At 35.6% G+C, this 18,215-nt stretch overlaps 1 protein-coding gene and 1 pseudogene across 2 annotated transcripts; one reads left to right on the forward strand and one right to left on the reverse strand.

Moving 5' to 3' along the window:
- Positions 1 to 4,671: 4,671 nt before the first annotated feature.
- LOC141599025 (potassium channel AKT2/3-like) lies at positions 4,672 to 13,469 on the reverse strand. Of its 2 annotated transcripts, none has more exons than XM_074418894.1 (9): positions 13,045 to 13,469; positions 9,341 to 9,559; positions 8,754 to 8,912; positions 8,365 to 8,422; positions 7,348 to 7,665; positions 6,138 to 6,377; positions 5,431 to 5,748; positions 4,987 to 5,248; positions 4,672 to 4,901 (listed from the first exon to the last, which is right to left on the reverse strand). In XM_074418894.1, exons 1-9 carry the CDS (start codon positions 13,290 to 13,292, stop codon positions 4,777 to 4,779), a joined length of 1,947 nt encoding a protein of 648 aa, XP_074274995.1. In that variant the 5' UTR covers positions 13,293 to 13,469; the 3' UTR covers positions 4,672 to 4,776. The 2 variants fall into 2 exon arrangements, with proteins under 2 accessions (XP_074274995.1, XP_074274996.1); XM_074418895.1 differs by lacking the exon at positions 13,045 to 13,469 and adding an exon at positions 10,308 to 10,441 and having other exon boundaries at positions 9,341 to 9,858.
- A 1,284-nt stretch (positions 13,470 to 14,753) lies between these two features.
- LOC141600562 (flavonoid-6-hydroxylase-like) lies at positions 14,754 to 18,144 on the forward strand (annotated as a pseudogene).
- The last annotated feature ends 71 nt before the right edge of the window (positions 18,145 to 18,215 follow it).

Here is an 18,215-nt window from a genome sequence, read left to right on the forward strand (position 1 = left end):
TCAGATTTATTAAAATACAATTCATTGTACCGGAAGATTAAAGGACAAGTTGTCATTTCCTATAAACATATTAATTTTAATTCAACTTCCACTTGTTAATTTTAATTTATAATTAAAAATCCTCCTGTGTGGCATATGAAAAGACACGACCCACACTTTATTTATATATATGATACATTTGTATATTCAGTAAATCCTAACCACATCTACTACCCAAGCCATTATCTAATTTGATTTGTCTATCAATATTTAAAACCCTAAACCTTTAAAACCTAAACTGAAAACTTCCTTCAAAATAATGGATCGGAACATTACCAAAACATTGATTACAATAGAGTACAACAAATGTTTCATAAATCGCTTAGAGGAAATCGAAAGGAAGAACAACCTATTCCTTGTTAATGTTCGGATCCCACTCAAGGTGGCCAAAGATCATGGCTTTATGCCGGAGATGGAGAAGATGCGGCAGATATTGCATCCGCTTTACGAGACCTCAAACTAGCAAAGGAGGTGAAGATCAAAATCATGGAAGAGAATGCCTCCCTAAGAGCCTCTATTTCTCGTTTAAGTTCTATTTAATTTAGTGGGCATGCATGATGTCACTTATATTAAGTATGTAAATTTTAAATGTGGGTTTTTAATATTTTCCATTTGAATCAGTTTTATTATCATTGATTTTCTTTGGTCTCGATATAACATATGAATATCTATTAATAGTTGATTGATTTTCCTATTAAGTAGTCCGTATAAACTATTTTGATTTGACTAAACACAACACAAAAAGAATTACAATTGATTTGATTTGATTATGTGTGTCGTGTAAGCAAGCAAGGCAAAAATCTAGCATGCATGCATGTTGATTTGACTTCCAATTGATGAGGATTTAAACACATCATCACTAAGAAAAATAAAAAAATTTGTCTTTCTCCCCATTATAAAAGTAAAATGGCACTATTTTACATTCATCTACAAAAATAAAACTACCTTTAGATCTCATATATACTTGTAAGGAGGACTCCAAACTTGTTCACAACTCTTGTGTCACTAATTCATTCATCAAGGTATTTAACCATTCATTCCTTTAAATTAAATCGTTTGTATAGTTTACAATTTTTGCATGTATGCGACAATCAATTTAATAAGTCCTCAATCATAATTATATTTTAATTGAATATAAACGGTTTATGTGATATGAAAGGTTGTTATATTTGTTTCTTTTTACATAACGCTTTAATTTTTTTAATTGAATATAGACGGTTTTAAACATCACTAATTACAAAAATTAAAAAATTGTCTTTCTCCCCATTATAAAAGGAATATGGCAGTATTTTACATTCATCTACAAAAATAAAACTCCCTTTACAACACAAACCCTAGATCTCATATATACTTGTAAGGAGGACTCCAAACTTGTTCACAACTCTTGTTACTAATTGTTTGATCATTCATCAAGGTATTTTAACCATTCTTTCTTTTTCTTGCTCATTTCATCAAGATATTTAACCATTCTTTCTTTTAAATGAAATTGTTTGTATAAGTTTAAAACCGTAAACGATTTTTGCATGTATGTGACAATCAATTTAATAACCCGTCAATCATAACTATTTTTTGATTGAATATAAACGGTTTATGTCCATATTGGCGATGGGATATGAATGGTAGTTGTCATCCAATTTTCCTTTTACATAACGTTTTATTTTTAATTTAATTAACTAGTATGAATTTCAGATGGTTAGACAGTTCATTCCTATATTAGTACAATACACTATCAATCACAGAATCAAACTCGCTCGGTTGCGAGAGATTGACACTCAGTTGGCCGATCTAATAGACCGAGCGGAGGCGATAAGGCAGCGGGCAATAAGTAGAGGGATGAACGACGTGCAGGAAAATATGGAAGCTCTTATACATGAAGTGAAAGCTAATCGTGAACAAGGGGTGATTGAAATCCGAAAAATTGAGTTGGAGCTTGATCAACTTGAACTTCTTGGTTTTTAGTTAGGTTAAATATGGTTTATATAGTACGTATTTTGTAAGGATTAAAAGGTTGGTTTATATTTTCCAATGGATCTATGATTATCAACTACCCATTTTCCTTTTCAAATTCTGTTATTTTTTTAATTACTATCTTACGTCCTTCGTTAAAAAAATACCCGTAATTTTACCAATGTGTGATGACTAATTTTAATCCAAAATAAATCCGGCACATGAGGAGAACACGGCCAAGCGAGTAACAAACGCCACAACGAGATCTTATGCTGCTACAAATAATTATGCAATTTAACTTGGTAGGATCGACCATTATTCACTTGGGCCATTAATATTCATTTTCCATGTTTCTATGTTAAAAACCAGACCATTAGGAATGTGGCCCCAATAGGGGAAAAGCCCAATCAAAATATAGGTCTTATATAACAATTTGGGCTCATTCTATTTATCAACTAACTTACTTGGGCCTTCGGTAACTAGACCCATTATTACTTCCTCAATTGGGCCATTTTCATCGACACTTTTCGTCGACCCATTTACTTCCTCAATTGGGCCATTTTCATCCATTCTTTCTCGTCGACCCATTTACTTCCTCAATTGGGCCATTTTCATCCATTCATTTACTTGGGCCGTCAGTAAGTAGATGTCATTTGCAATTTGCAATTTGCAAAGTTAACACATTACAAATTAAATGTTTTTCTTTTTGCAATTGATTCATTTTAAGTTTTTAAAACCTTAATAATCAAGCATAACAAACCGAGACCGAAATTATTTTTAATCGACAACGAATAATGGACAACTATCGTCAAAATACAAATTTAGATCAACAATCAATAACAAATTAAAGCTTCTTCTCTTATTTATGTAGTATTATCACAATACAAATTGATAATAATAATACAAATACAACCCATGAATAATACAATAACCGACGAGCTAACTTTTCTGATTTAGTAGCACGTAACTTCTGAGATTTCAATTTAATATTTTCCGATGTCAATTGCCGTAACCTATCCTCCAAAGAGTTGTTTAGATCAATCAACATGTTCATGTTCCGATCAACCTCCACGCATTCATCCCATACAAAGTAACCACAATCTTGGTCTAAAGATGCATTAAAAATTAATTAGAGCAATAAACATAGATATTATACTAATTATATTATTTTGAGCTATAAACATAAATATACCTTCCATAAGGGACAACGATAAAAAAACCTTCCTTTGTTAGGTCCATTTTTCTTCACGAGTTGACGGATTGGAACCAAGTTATGATAACAATGTGAATCGCAAGAACAAGATTGATTAAAACTCATATTAAAGATGATGGTGGTGTCGATACAATTGAAATATAGTATGAGATTTTAATAATTAAATATGATTATTAGATTTGGAAACAAAATATACTTATTTTTTTAAGGAATTATTAGATTTGGGAAAAAAAATATACTGATTTTTTTTATGGATTATTAGATTTGGGGAAAAAAATATACTGATTTTTTTAAGTGAGAGAAACGATTTTTTTTAGTTAGAGAAATGAGGTTAAAATAAATAAGAACATAAAATAAATATAAGAAACAAAAAATAATTAGTATAGAGATTAGTATAAAAAAATTAGATTAATATTGCTAATGATCTTTGGAAAGTGTAGCAATTAATAGGTTGTCTCTTTTTGAATTTGAAATTCAAAATTTTCAAATTTATCCCTCTAAAAACTCATTTGAAAAAGATTCCATATGGTCCCTACCAAACTCCACTTGGCGTGCTCTCACTGGCCTGTGTACCAAGGCCCTTGTACACCCCGTGTACTTGTAGCCTTTTCGCACAATTTAGCATATATAAAAGTGGTGAAAATTAAGACGAATTTTAATGTTTACTCAATATGAATGAGTTGTAATGTTATATTAGTGTAAGATATATATTATACATTAAAAAACACTTGTGAACATTTTGGTAAAACCGACGCAGGAAAGGTAAATGGAATCATGTCCTCTATTTCCTTTGTTATTGTTTGTTTCACCATTTTTTCCATACCCTTCCCTCTCTTCATTCCCTCCCATAGTCCATAAAACCTCTATTTCCATTCACCACACCTCCCAAGAGAATTGAAATCTCATTCCCCGCATACATGAGAACTACTATTGTCATACACACTATCGCCGCCACCACCACCACCACCTACAACTATTGTCATACACACTATCGCCGCCACCACCACCACCAACTACAACCATCGCTACTGCCGCCTTCTGCATCGCCCTTGCCTGAACCATGGTTGATCGTCGTCCCCACATGCCAGTCTTCTACCCTTGTCGTTCCGTCTCCCTACCCCAGAACCACCACCCAACACACCATTACAACCACCCCCTAAACCCGAAAACCCCTCCCCTGCCTCTCTAAACACCAGATCCGGTGTCTAGAGAGGTGGGGGAGGGGGTTTTGGGGTTTAGGAGGCTGTTTTAATGGTGTTTCGAGTGGTGGTTGTGGGGCTGAGGAGAAGGAACGAAAAGGATGGAAGATGGGAAAAAGGGGTGTCATGTGAGGGTCGGTTGAATGACCGGCGTAGGACGCCCACCGGGGTGCCAGCGAGGGGGAGGTTGGTGGTCAGTGTTGAGCCTTGGTTGTTGATGGTTGTAATAGTAGGTGGTGTATTATGTTAATTTAAAGATAACACTTCTCCGCGGCCATTGAACGGCACAGATGTTCGAATAAAAATAATATACGAGTTTCTTTTCAAAATTTATCTTATGCTTACACTTGACTGTTTGCATAAAATTTCAATTACGACTTAAGAAGTCGCTTCTAGAATCATATATAGTTTATCATTATCCCTAATTACATCAATCGAATCTACTTCAGCACCTTCTTTATTTACAAATCTAACATTCCTTGTATCCACGTTAAACTTCGTACCTGCCATAATTAAAACAAAAATCAAAATATATAAATTGCTAATTAACATCCCACGAAATAATTAAAGGGCTGTATTTATCATTACCCGCAATTTGTTTGAGTTGGTCGAGTGAATCCGGTAACCTAACAAGTTTTCCGGTAGGTGAATTATTTGATCCGTCATTCCTTATTTTCGGATGTCCGATGTATATATTCACCCTGGGAATATTATACGCATCACTTTTGTTATGCTGCAAATTTGCATACATCTTATTATTCCTTCCTTCATTATTTGGTATCGTCGAATCAAAGGCACCCTTTTGAAAGAGCCAATCTCCGGTACCAAATATCTTGAGTTTTCCATTGCGCTGCCATATGAATGAAGCGACATAATTAAAATGATGGACTCTACATATATAAGGGCATATGACAGGGTGGTGGCGGTCTAATAAGGTATCTAGAGTAAGATTAGGAAACACAATATAATAAATATTCTAATATTTATATTGTGTTTCCTAATCTTACTCTGGATACCTTATTACGGTCCTACCTGAAGAAAGTTCTTAAACATGAGGAGATTATCGTCTTGTCGAATCTTCATGGCATCAATGAGAGCGGATGTTTTTAATCGTAAGAGTTGTGCAAGAGTCTTGGTTCGGAAAGTGTAAGGTTGAGGAGTCGAACAAAGAGCAGCGACTTCACCAAATATATCTCCACCTTCAAGTGTTCCTACTATAAATTCCTTGTCATTTTCATAATCAATCATTTCGACGTCTCCTGATACTATTATGTAGATGTCTTCTGCTGCTTCGTTATGTATTATTATGTCGTCTCTTGGTGGTAGATACTCTGCCTTCATGCTCGTCACCTGAGTATATTTTCGACACAAAGGCAATCAAGATCACCTACTGGCATCTACGAAATGAAATAACCAAACAGAAGTAGGAAAATGAGATAACGTCACCAGATATACTGAGTTTCAATACCAAACAGCAGTAGGTTGTACAAAATTCTCTACATTGTGTTTTTTTATTAGCAGAAAGGGATAAAATTCCAGAGACCTACAGCTAAAATTCCAGAGACCTACAGCGAGTATAAAAACAGAAAAACAATAAAAACGAATATAAAAACAATGTCCTTTTCAGGATGACCTACATTATTATACATATGAAAGGGTGGTAGTGTGGTACTGAAACTCGATATCACCAGGTGACTGCCAGAAATTTGTTCATATAAGTATTGGATAGATTTGCATACCAGTAGCAAGAGAGTGTCCCTTGAAAGACCATGAAATAAGTAGGCTTTCTCAACGGTTGGTAGGAATAAATGTTGACAAATATTTTTGTAGATGGAATTAGGAAGTTGCTCAATTAATTGGAATTGATTTAAACTTTCAGCCTTAAACCTCAAGCACATGTACCCTAATATTTGCTCCTTTAGTCTTGTTGGTAACCTATTTCTGCTTACAAAACTTGATGCTGCTTCAATGCTACTTCTCTGTCAACATATTATAACAATTACGGAATTAAATTCATCATACCATAAACATACTCACAAAACTTAATCTGCCACACGGGCAATTTTAATGCTGACGGGATTTGAACCCGGATCGTGAGCACTAGAGCCGTGCATCGTAGCGGCCCAGCTGAGTCTAGTGGGCCGTGTTTCAGTGGCCCGGCCAGCCTATGGCACTATGTCATCCTCGGGTCGGGCTAGTGCCTCAACTTCCTTGGCCTGGCCCAGTCAAACACTAACTTTTTTTCAAAAAATACATAGGCCCAGCCCGGCCCTGGCCGGCTATTAAGTGGGTCAGGCTAGTGCTGCACCAACCCAACCCAGCACTGGCCCGGCCCAGCTCAGTTTGGATTTAGTGTTGTGCCCGGGCTCCACTTCCCAGACCGGCCCGGCCCAGCCCGCACTGCCCGGCCCAACGCACACGCCTACTGAGCACCACTTATAATTAACTTTACTAACAAAGCTAGTTGACAATAAAGCCAACTTATATAATGATGTATTATTCCACATTTCGATATTCTATGTGTTAATTAATAGGTTGGTCTGACATGCCATATGAAATCGTTTCTTAAATAGGAGAGTAATTGTACGAGAAAACATTCTCGAGTTGTAATCAAATTCTACAAGGTAATTCGTATGTAATGTTACTATGACTACATATTATTCGAGATTTAATTTGCATTTGAGACTGTCTCATATTAAGATTATTATAATTATGAAATTAAACATTTTGCTAATGTTAACCATGAAAATAGTATATTAGTCATATAATCAACTAATTACCAAACACATTGTTTAGTTCTACTAAATTTGATAATCAAACCTACTACTAAAATCTGTTAATCATATTTTTCTAATTAATATTATCTGTTCTATATCATAAATCTGCTTCTGCAGTTTATCAAACATGAAATACATATTATTATTTGAGTTAGGGAAGTAATGAACTTACGAATTGCATAGTACGATGGGTGCCTTCGACGACCAAATTAGTCATATTACCAATGAGGTAGGAAGTGAGGCTTAAATTAAAGAGCATGTAGAAAATGATGAAAACCATCTCGACGGTGTTGACAGCGTGCACGTCACCATAACCAACGGTGGTCATCGTAGTGATCGACCAGTAGATAGCTGAGATATACCGAACCCAAATGTTGGTTTCCATTAGGTTCGGGTTCATGGCTCCGATCCATGTCCTGCCTTCGTGTGGATACCGGTCCGCCAACAAGTAGTAGAGGCATCCAGCACAATGTACTAGAAATAATGTCACCTTCATTTGTTGACATACACATTTATATTAAATTTAATTAAATAATTAAAAAAAAACACTTCATTGAATTATACTATTATAGCTGTAATCAAGTCTTCTTTAAGACGGATGGTAGTCTAGACCTGGCAAAACGGGTCACTCGGGTCGGGTACGGGTCGGGTCAGTTTGGGTCGGGTTATTTCGGGTCTGTCACATATTTCGGTTCGGGTTGGGTCGGGTCGGGTCACTTTCGGGTTTCGGGTCAATTTCGGGTGGCCTGTTGTCGGGTCATTTCGGGTCGGGTTATTTTCGGGTATAGGTCATTTTAGGTCGGGTTGCTTTTGAGTTAATGGCTAAGCACTTAGGTTAATACTATTTTGATTAAGAAATATTATTTTGCAAAAGTAACTATTTATTAGGGATTTATCAGAACTAAATGAAACTTTATTTTGATATATATAGCATTAATATGAGTTAGTACTAGTCGTTTCGGGTCATTTTGGGTCACTTCAAGTCATTTGGGATCAGGTCAGTTATGAGTCGGGTCTTTTCGGATTGGGTCACCTCGGGTCGGGTCAACATTGGGTCAGACAATGTTCGGATCGGGTCTAGGTCGGGTCAAGCAAGTTCGGGTCATTTTCGGGTCTCGGGCCAGCCATTTCGGGTCGGGTCATTCGGGTCAGACCCATTTTGCCAGGTTTAGAAGGTACTGATACTTACAAAGAGAAGCCTTGAGCACCGGACCCAAAAGTAGCTGAATCTGATATCTTTCTCAAGCCTACACATTAGTGGTATAGACAATATTAAAGAAAATGATAATTTAGAGCGCAAATTCTTAGTTAAGATCGGTTTATAATTTTATATTGATTTTTATGAGTTACTTTAACCAAAATTAACGTTCTCTTTTATTTATTACTTTGTACGAATACACCAGTAACTCAACATTTTACATCTAGTAAGTCAACATTTTTTTTTCTGTATGTTAAATACCTCTTATACTAGTACATTAATAATAAATGAATTTTTAACAAAGTAAGCGTCTTATTCTATAATTTGTAGTTGACGTATAAGTGTGGAGATGTATTCAAGTTAGTAGGAAGATGGAGTACCTAGTGAAGAATTGTTTGAGGCGACGGAGTCTCCAAAAACGGAATAAACCAAGAGAAGAATAAGAAAGAGAGGAATTGTATCTGCCTGTAAACCAGTAGGCCAATGCTTCATATGGTACTGTTGATGCCACGTCCATTACAAACCATGTTTTCAAGTATCTACATCAGATCACCCCATTATTATTCCCAATGCATTAAAAAATACTAACATTATACTATTCCAGGTTTCATTTTGTGTTTCATCACAAATTTTTATTAAGATGGAAATATCCGTTTAATATTTAATACAAGTCTGATCCATTTTAGCTACAAAAGGAATATCTCTGTCTTAGGAGAGATTACTGTTATTTCATTAACTATGAGTTTATGTTAAAACGGTCATATGCCGATTACAACAATTTCATAATAAATTGTGTAAATTATTTAGTCCAAATTAAAATAGTTATCTATGTTTGAATTATCCAATTAGAAAAAGGTGAAATAGATAATTATTAATCGGGATGTTAAATATTAGTTTGTTTTTAGATCTTCTTACAGACGAATTAAAATATAAAGAATTTGTGTTAATGAGAAGGTAGAATACTAACCGCTTGGCAATTTCGGTAGGGTCGGAAACAAGCAACTGAGTTCTAGAATCAAAGTAAGCAACAAAAAAAGTGAAGAAGATATCAAAAGCAAAGAAGAGATCAACGATAAGGTCAGCAAAAAAGAGAGGTTTAATAGGACACGACTTCATGAAGGCAACTTCAAATGGATACACCCATGCTGCGTATCCCACTAATACCACCATCACTGTTTCCCACCATCTGCATCAACAACCATATTACAAAATTATTATATGTTACTTTATTATAATATAAAAATAACATTATTGTTTAACGTAATGTTATCTTTAAATGAGGTGTTTTGTGTAGATGTCAACTAATATGGTTAGTTATGAGAGACGGTATTCATGATCTCAGTTGATTCAGATTCCAATTAGCATTAAAATCGCCCTTATTGAGGAATTGATTTAGTTCGAAATGACTCAACTCAAAACCCATGAATTGGAGATGACTCGTTAATATATGTTATTACTATTCAGAGCGATTAATTAGAAATTACACTTTTATATTAGGGTTTTTCTAACATGTACCCTAATTATGGTAGATGTGAGTTTGTGCATCTATCTTTCATGATTTATTCTCAACAAACTTTATGTAATTAACTTATTAACATGTGTCATAAAAGGGCACATGTTAGAAAATCCGTTTATATTATATATGTACATAATAAATAACAAAAATAGACTTAGGTAAAGCCTATAACAATGCGAATCATACTCGATTGACCTGAACCGTTGTAGTTAATTATATTATATTTTATAAGAATAATGTAGGGAATTTGGTTTGAACAATAATTAGTACACCAAGTATATATTACATACCAAAATATTCCAAAATAATTAGAATAACAAACTCGAACCCAACAAAATTCAAGTCATGTAACAAACTTTCCCCTCTACGATATTCAAATTAAAGACAAATTTCCCCATGCAAAACGATTAATATGTACGATGAGATGTCCGAATGCAATTTGATTTCTCATGCATATTATCTACTCGTACAAAAATTCGAACACCCGTGATCACTAAGCAAAAATAACACGATAGAAAGTGGTCATTTGTAACCAAAATGATCTATGCAAGACGTGACCAAATAACAACATACCCATAAAGATTTAAAATTCAAATGACTCAATCCAAAACCCGATCAAAATGATAGATGAATCATTTCAATCAAAACCTTAAGATAATGGTTGAAACTCAACTATTATATTTATTCCTAATATGTCACTCACTCGAGTGCCCATTGGGCTCGAAGAGTGGTTAGTGCACATGCCCCCTTATACCATGTGCTGAATTTCAGCTTCGCGAGTTATTGAAGGCTGCCAGGATTTGAACCCGTGACATCTGGTCACATTGACTCAGATACTATGATAGATGAAACATCTCAACAAAATCTTAAGATAATGATTAAAGTCCAACTATTATATTTATTCCTTGAACACACACTCGAAAATCCGAAATGACCCAACTAATATTAACCTACTACTTCGTTTCAAATTAAAATCACATTACTAGTGTGATTATAGATGGCTTTGACTCATTGCGTGCTTAGACTTGTCTAACCTATCTTACAAGAACACTACTATTCTTAAAATGTGATTACTCGTGAAAAGCAAACATTGTGTGCTGGACTTGGTACAGTAAATTGTAACTGTACCAACGTCTCATATAATTTATTCACAAATTCTCCCTTATGACGGAGGGTATCCGTCGCAAACTTGCGACGGATACCATATCGTCTCACAAAAAACCCATAAGGGTGAGAGACAAAGCACATGGGGTGGGTGCCCACCTTGTCCCCTCTACCCATTTCCACTCACATAATACCCGTCGCAATATCCGACCCGTCGCAAGGGAGACCTACTGTAATTTATTTACCGTTTTTATTCTTTTTTAGGAATAACTTTATTCAAATATAAACAAATGATTGAGATCAGTGGCAGATTAAGGAAGAATAGCAAGGACACTCACCCTCGCCAATTATACCAAAGCTATTTTTTCCACAAATATTGACCCTACGCGGATGAAATTGTATGTGTATGATAAGTCGATAACATGATAAGCATGGTACTACGGAATCACAACTGCGATTGGGAGGGGTTTAAATACCGTAATCCTTGGATACGCCCCAAAATCCGGATTAGTCGGCCCAATGTGGTTCGGATTACCAGATAGTTTAGACCCAAAAAAATACAGACTACGGAATAGTATCTTATAATTTTTCTATATTGCATTCATGTCGATAGAATTTGAGGGACCATGTCGTACACTATGATTGTAAATGTTGATGTTTTCTCATCAACCACCTACTTGATGCGATGTTAACCATACATATTTACTTGTAGTTTGTAATTAATTTCAATAATGATACTCTTTATTTATACGATTCTTCAACTAGATTCTTGTCGCTTACCAATATACTGGAAAGCGGGTTCTCTGTCCCATTTGGTGATCCATTTTGTATCCCATTATCTCTTCTCATGAAACATTATTAACTTAATAAAAATAATTACCATTTTTACTAGGTTAGTGATGATGTATAGACTATACTTGGGCCGGGCTAGGGCCGGGCCGGGTTGGCTAGGAGGCGGGCCGGGCTCTCCTGGTCAAACCCGGACCAGGCCAGGGGGAAGGGACGGGCTTGGTCGGGCCGGGCCGGGCTGGGATATGCTTGACCCGGGCCAGGACCAGAGGCGGGCTAAGGTCGGGCCGGGCTGGCGGGCCTTACCATATTATTTTTTTTATTTTTTATATTTGCTAAATTGGCGGGCCAAGGCCGGGCCGGGCTGGAATTTCAGGACCCTGGCCAGGCCAGGGTTAACGGCGGGCTAAGACCGGGCCGGGCCGGTTCAGGCCAGGCTGCATAAAGTAACGGGCTAGGGCGGGCCGGGTCCGTGCCGGGCCGGGTCAGCCCGTGCTGATGGCCGGCTCTATGTATAGTAAGATAAAGGCAATGAGACAGAAGATGAGACACAAAAATGGAACAGATAATCTCAACTGTCTATATTGCGCTTCAATCATTTTAATTTCCTTGATTAGACGTAAAATCAATCTCATCAACAAAGAATGCCTTTAGCTTACTATCAAATTGGAAAAATAACAAAATTAAATAAAAAAATTATTTTGATGGATATACTAATAAGGATCTTGCTAATTCATCCCGAGAATTGGTAGTTCGATGAATTATTTCCATGTAATAATCGTGTAAAATTATTCTAGTGAAACCGAACAACAAAATTATATATGTCTTATATGTTTACCTTATTAGTTAGTGATTAAAATAATGATAGAACGTCACTGGGTGGTTAGCACGTGCTAAATGTTATTAAACACGGCCCTAGTAATTTCCTTTATTCATAGCTAAATTAAATAAAAAAACAACCTCATCTACCCCTAACCAAATAAACGGTAAGAACATATTACCTACCTTTATGTAGGTCGATTTTACAACATTATTACAAAACTGTCACATAACAAAATTATACTCAGAAAACTCGATCAATTCTTTACGTTTACTTTTGACACAAAAAGCAAAGAAGATATACATGTTCTAAGAATGTAAAAAGTGAAAAGCAACATGTATATGAGGAGGAAAGGTAACTTCTAACTTACTTAAAACGAAAAAATACGGAAATGACTGAGACACTCAAGTAAGTAAAACGTAAAGAATTGATTAGGGAGTACCTATATCTGGAGCTCATGGGAGAAATAACCCAAGTATTAGAATTAACATTACTTGGATTATAACCATTAACACCAAGAGGTGGAAGTACCATCTTTGATAAATTTCTCAAGTCAAGAGAAGCCATTGATTCATCATCATTTAAATCATGATCATCATCATCATGATTTCGATTATTCGACGGTGGTGATCTCTTAGAAGTACATGTTGTGAACATACCACATGGTGTAAATACATTTTTTGTATCCATTATTTTTTCAAAAATAATTCATAGAGAAAAAGGTAGATATGATGCAAGAAATGAGCTAGTGCAAGAAATATGATAAGGGTTTTATTTTATTTTATTTAATAGGGGATTTTGTTATTATTCATTTGGACGTGTAAGTTGAACTACATGGAATATATAGGGAATGTGTCCATTATTTATATTTCATCATGCATCACAAGCTTTTGACATTTTATGAAATTTAATAAAAAGTTAAAAGAAAGTGATTTCTCAATGTTATTATTGTACGTCCTCTCTATTATTGTACGTTATTGTATGTAATCACGGGTGAAATGTGGGTGTTAATAAGCACACTATCATTTGACTATTAAAAGTTAAATACTATAAAATAAAAATGTTTAAATTCCGTAGTAGATTAATCAAAATCTGTGACTTTAACGAGTTATGGTTTCGCTAGTAGTGCGTGTGATAAAACATTAATATAAAGATTTAAATTTTAATTTATTTATGAAAATTTATCGTTGTCAAAAAAAGAATTGTTATTAAAGGGTGTGATGAGTTTACACTTTTACCTCTCGAATTCGACTAGCTAGGTCAAAAGTTCAAACTAAGCTTGGTTAAATCAATCTCGATTCAAGCTTCATATATTTCAAACAGATTTCTAAACTTCATATCTTAGCCTCGTCGAGATTGATTGTAGTTGAAATTAAGTTGGAGTACTCACACTTCTAAGCCGATCTCAATTCAACCTGAGCCGCGATATGGAGTACATACGTACGTCTAGACATCTAGCAACATCTACTTGATCAAAATTAAGTCATCATGTACCGTACAATCTTTAGTAATTAGTAGTGCTTGATCAAAAGAGGGCTAGTAGAGATGCTCAGCTAGCTAAAAATTGAAAACTAGTTAAATTTTTGATATTTTTCGAGTTTTCCTTATAATACTGATTCTCCCATTGAAATCACCTAGTTACAAATTCTGGCTCCTAATCAAGATAATGTAATTAGTGAATTACAATACACAAACATTGTAAAATGTAATAATCCACTAATCTAATAATATAATATAGTTAAGGAGAATAATAGTGATTTTGCTATAAATGTGGAAACCGTATGATACAATAATTGTGTGGAGATGAGAAGAGCACTAAAGTGAGTGGCAAATGTGATATCGTGGTGAGTATATAGTGAGGCTAATGTGACACTTCGACACTGACTTTAGGTCTTAAAGATGTGGCAATCCTCGAAAGAATTATTGTTTCTAAATTCTATACGCATATAAATAATATCAGCAAGTCTTGTTATAAACGGATATATCCGTCTATAGCAAGAGACGGGTCAAATACTATTAAAGTGGTGACATTTTTGGGCCCCACCACGCAAGTTGTTGTTTGTCTTATGCGTAATGTGGTATGTTACTTGGCCCGTCTTTAATTATAGACGGATAGTTGCCGTCTATAATGAGATTTTGTGAAATAATATAATGAGGCATACAATTCCAATCAAATCAGGTACCTGAAATCTCAAATGCTACTCTAGGTAGCATTTCATTTCAGGTATATTATTTGGTTAAATAAGTTACTTACCAAACGTTTACAGAAAAAATAAGGTACCTGAAATTTGGTCAAATAAATTAATTCATATTAAATATCATTTCACTGTATAAGTAGGTTTTTTGAGAGACGGTCTCTAAATAAATGTATTGAAAGAGCAATTATAATTTGAAGTAAACATGGTACAAAAAGTCATAAAATGTTGGTAGGAAAGATACTCGAAAGACAACATGTACCAAATAGAAGAGTAATTTTAAGTCGTCATTAATAATAAAAGGGGTACGAAAGATACTCGAAAGGGGTATGAAGAAATAGTCTTTTAATAACTTATTGAGAGACTGTCTCTTCCAAGACATTGTAACCACCGTAATCTACCCAAGAGATATAATAGCCTTTTGTCCCACATAGAGCTAGCAAAAGCTGGCCCGACTTGAGGAACCTGACCCAACCAGCCTGAACTCGACCTTATAGAACCCGAAAATTGGGTGAACCGAAACCGACCCAACCCAAGGCTAAACTGATAACCAATAGCATCCTTATTTTTTCCAACTTAAACCGACTCAACTTGACCTGTGACCCGATATTGATTAAACCTCATGGATGACCCGATAATAAACTGGCTTAATAATGGTATATATAAGACCAAATTGACATTCATCTTAATTATTTTCACCTAAAACTACAATTAATAAACCTATACATTGTTTAAACTTTAAACATAAAACTAACCATAAAAAACTAAATACATAAGATAAAATACCAGTACTGACCCGCTAATAACCCTACCCAGATTACCCGACATAAATTGTAATCGACCCGAACCCGTCTCTGACCCGACGCAATCCAAACTGATATGACTCGGTCCGCTTTAACCCGATACAAGTGACCCGATTGGCACCTACTCCCACATATGGACGGGCCACCATGATTCATGACTATCAGTCAATCACTATGATGGGTTAGGAGCCTACCTTTTCAATTTCATTTCAATAATAGTGACAACTTTCATAAATTTAATTAACTTACCTTTATACAAAACAAATGCAAATGGAAAACTCAAAAATGTAAATAGTAATTTTAAATTTTAATCCATGCGCTACCGAATACTTAAAGCATATATATGCATATTAATTTGTTACTCCCTCTATTTTCTATTTCTTCCCAATTGCTTTTTCAGAGTCTCCAAAACGTAATTTTGACCGTATTTTCCGATGTGTAAATTTTGCTCGTACCTTTTATTTTATAAAATACTATGTTGTGAAAGAGAATTTGATAATAAATGTAAATAATTTCTTTATTCTCCTATATACTAATTAACGGACAAAATTTCGTAACTTAATAAATGGGCGCGAGTAATCGAGTATCATTCAGTGTTGCAAGATTAGTTCATTTTAAAAATATTGCTATAATACATTATTAATACTACTTCTAGTATACTATTTCAGATCCCGTGCAATGTCAAAAAAAAAAATTAGCTATCAAAAAGAAAAATGATGTTATGTTACTAGTTACTACCAAATTACTGGTATACTAAGTTATCAATTTGACTGTAAGTCCGTAACCAGAAAAGCAGAAACTCACTGTTAAATCACTCCAAAACATTAACCAAACCCTGCAAATAGTCAAGTACGTTATTTGTCATTTCTTCACTCTAAATTATTTCACAGTTTCTTGTTAATGCATGCAAAATTAGTTAACAAAATACACAATCAGAAATTGCAGTTTTCGACGCAATTTTCATCTTGAATCATACTAAAACAGCCTCTTTATGTCGCTAACACAAGAATAAGGTTGTGTATGTCTGACCTCCCTTAACTCCGCAATTTTGCAGGAGTCGTCGAGATATTCACATGAACTAACTAAATCTTACCTTTAAATATCACATTATAAATCAACACGACTAAAAAAATTCGGAGTATCGACTCTCGTAAGCTACAAATTGAATACACTTTCTGTTGCTTATTATTTCAATGGAGTTTCAAATCTTAGAACAATTTTTTGCACATAGTCAGGGGCGTCTAACACCCCGTGCAACCACGGGCGGAGGAATCGGGCCTCCGGTTTTGGACACTGAATTTATAAGTTTTATTGATAAAATTCAATATAAAAATCGAAGTATAGTACACCTGTGCATTTATATTTGGGGCCTCATCTTTTCTCGGTGCACCGGGCCTCCATTTGTTTTAAGACGTCCCTGCACATAGTGCAAGTACTGGTGCTTTGCTTCTATTCATTTACTTCCTGTTAAGGTGGAAAAGGAGCAATTCTCCCAGGCAGCAGCAGCAGCACCCTCCTGTACCATCAGGTTCATGGCCGATTATCGGCCATCTGAATCATTTACGAGGGCTTCCTCATATATCCTTGGGGAAAATGGCTGATAAATACGGACCCATATTCATGATTAAGCTCGGAGTCAAACGAGCGCTGGTTGTCAGCTCACATACGACAGCAAAACAATGCTTAGGCACCAATGACCTGGTGTTCAGGGACCGGCCTCATACCATAACTGATAATCGCAATTTTTGCTCTTCTGAAAGCGTAATACTCCCTCCTATTCTTTGATTCTTACACGCGGTCAATCTTCAGAACTTGATTTTAGCAGGAACAGATACTACAGCAGTGACCCTAACTTGGGCACCATCATTGCTACTTAACAACAGAGATGCCATGAAGAAGGCTCAAGCGGAAATAGACGAGATTGTAGGAAAAGAAAGACAGGTGAATGAATCAGACCTCAAGGAGTTAACATACTTGGATGCAGTCCTCAAGGAGACAATGAGGCTGTACCCTGCAGGGCCCCTTTCAGTTCCGAGGGTAGCCGTTGAAGACTGCACTGTAAGCGGCTACCATGTCCCGGCTGGCACTCAGCTCTTTGTTAATCTCCACAAGATACACAGAGATGAGAGATCCCGAAGTTTGGCCAAATCCTTTGGAATTTTATCCTGAAAGGTTTCTTACAACTCACAAGGATTACAATTTCAAAGGTAAAAATTTCGCATTTCTACCTTTCGGGAGTGGGAGGAGGATCTGTCCTGGAATAACTTCAGCATTTAAGTTCATGATGTTTACATTAGCCACTTTACTCCATGGATTCGAGATCTCAACTATGTTAGATGAAACCGTTGATATGACTGAGAGTTTCGGACTAACGAACCTAAAGGTCACCCCACTTGACGTCATCCTCGTCCCCCGTCTTGCAGATAACCTCTATAGCCCTCTTGCAAATGTTAGTTAAACCTTTGCTGTAAAATATCTGAATAACATCTAGAATCGAGCTACAATGTAGTCACAATTCACAACAAAAACATCATCAAAGCCTTAATCCCAAAATGATTTGGCGTCGGCTGACACGAATCATCCTTTAGAACCGTCCATGAGTGAATGAACGCACA

Source organism: Silene latifolia, chromosome 9 (genome assembly GCF_048544455.1).
Source record: "Silene latifolia isolate original U9 population chromosome 9, ASM4854445v1, whole genome shotgun sequence".
NCBI lineage: Eukaryota > Viridiplantae > Streptophyta > Magnoliopsida > Caryophyllales > Caryophyllaceae > Silene > Silene latifolia.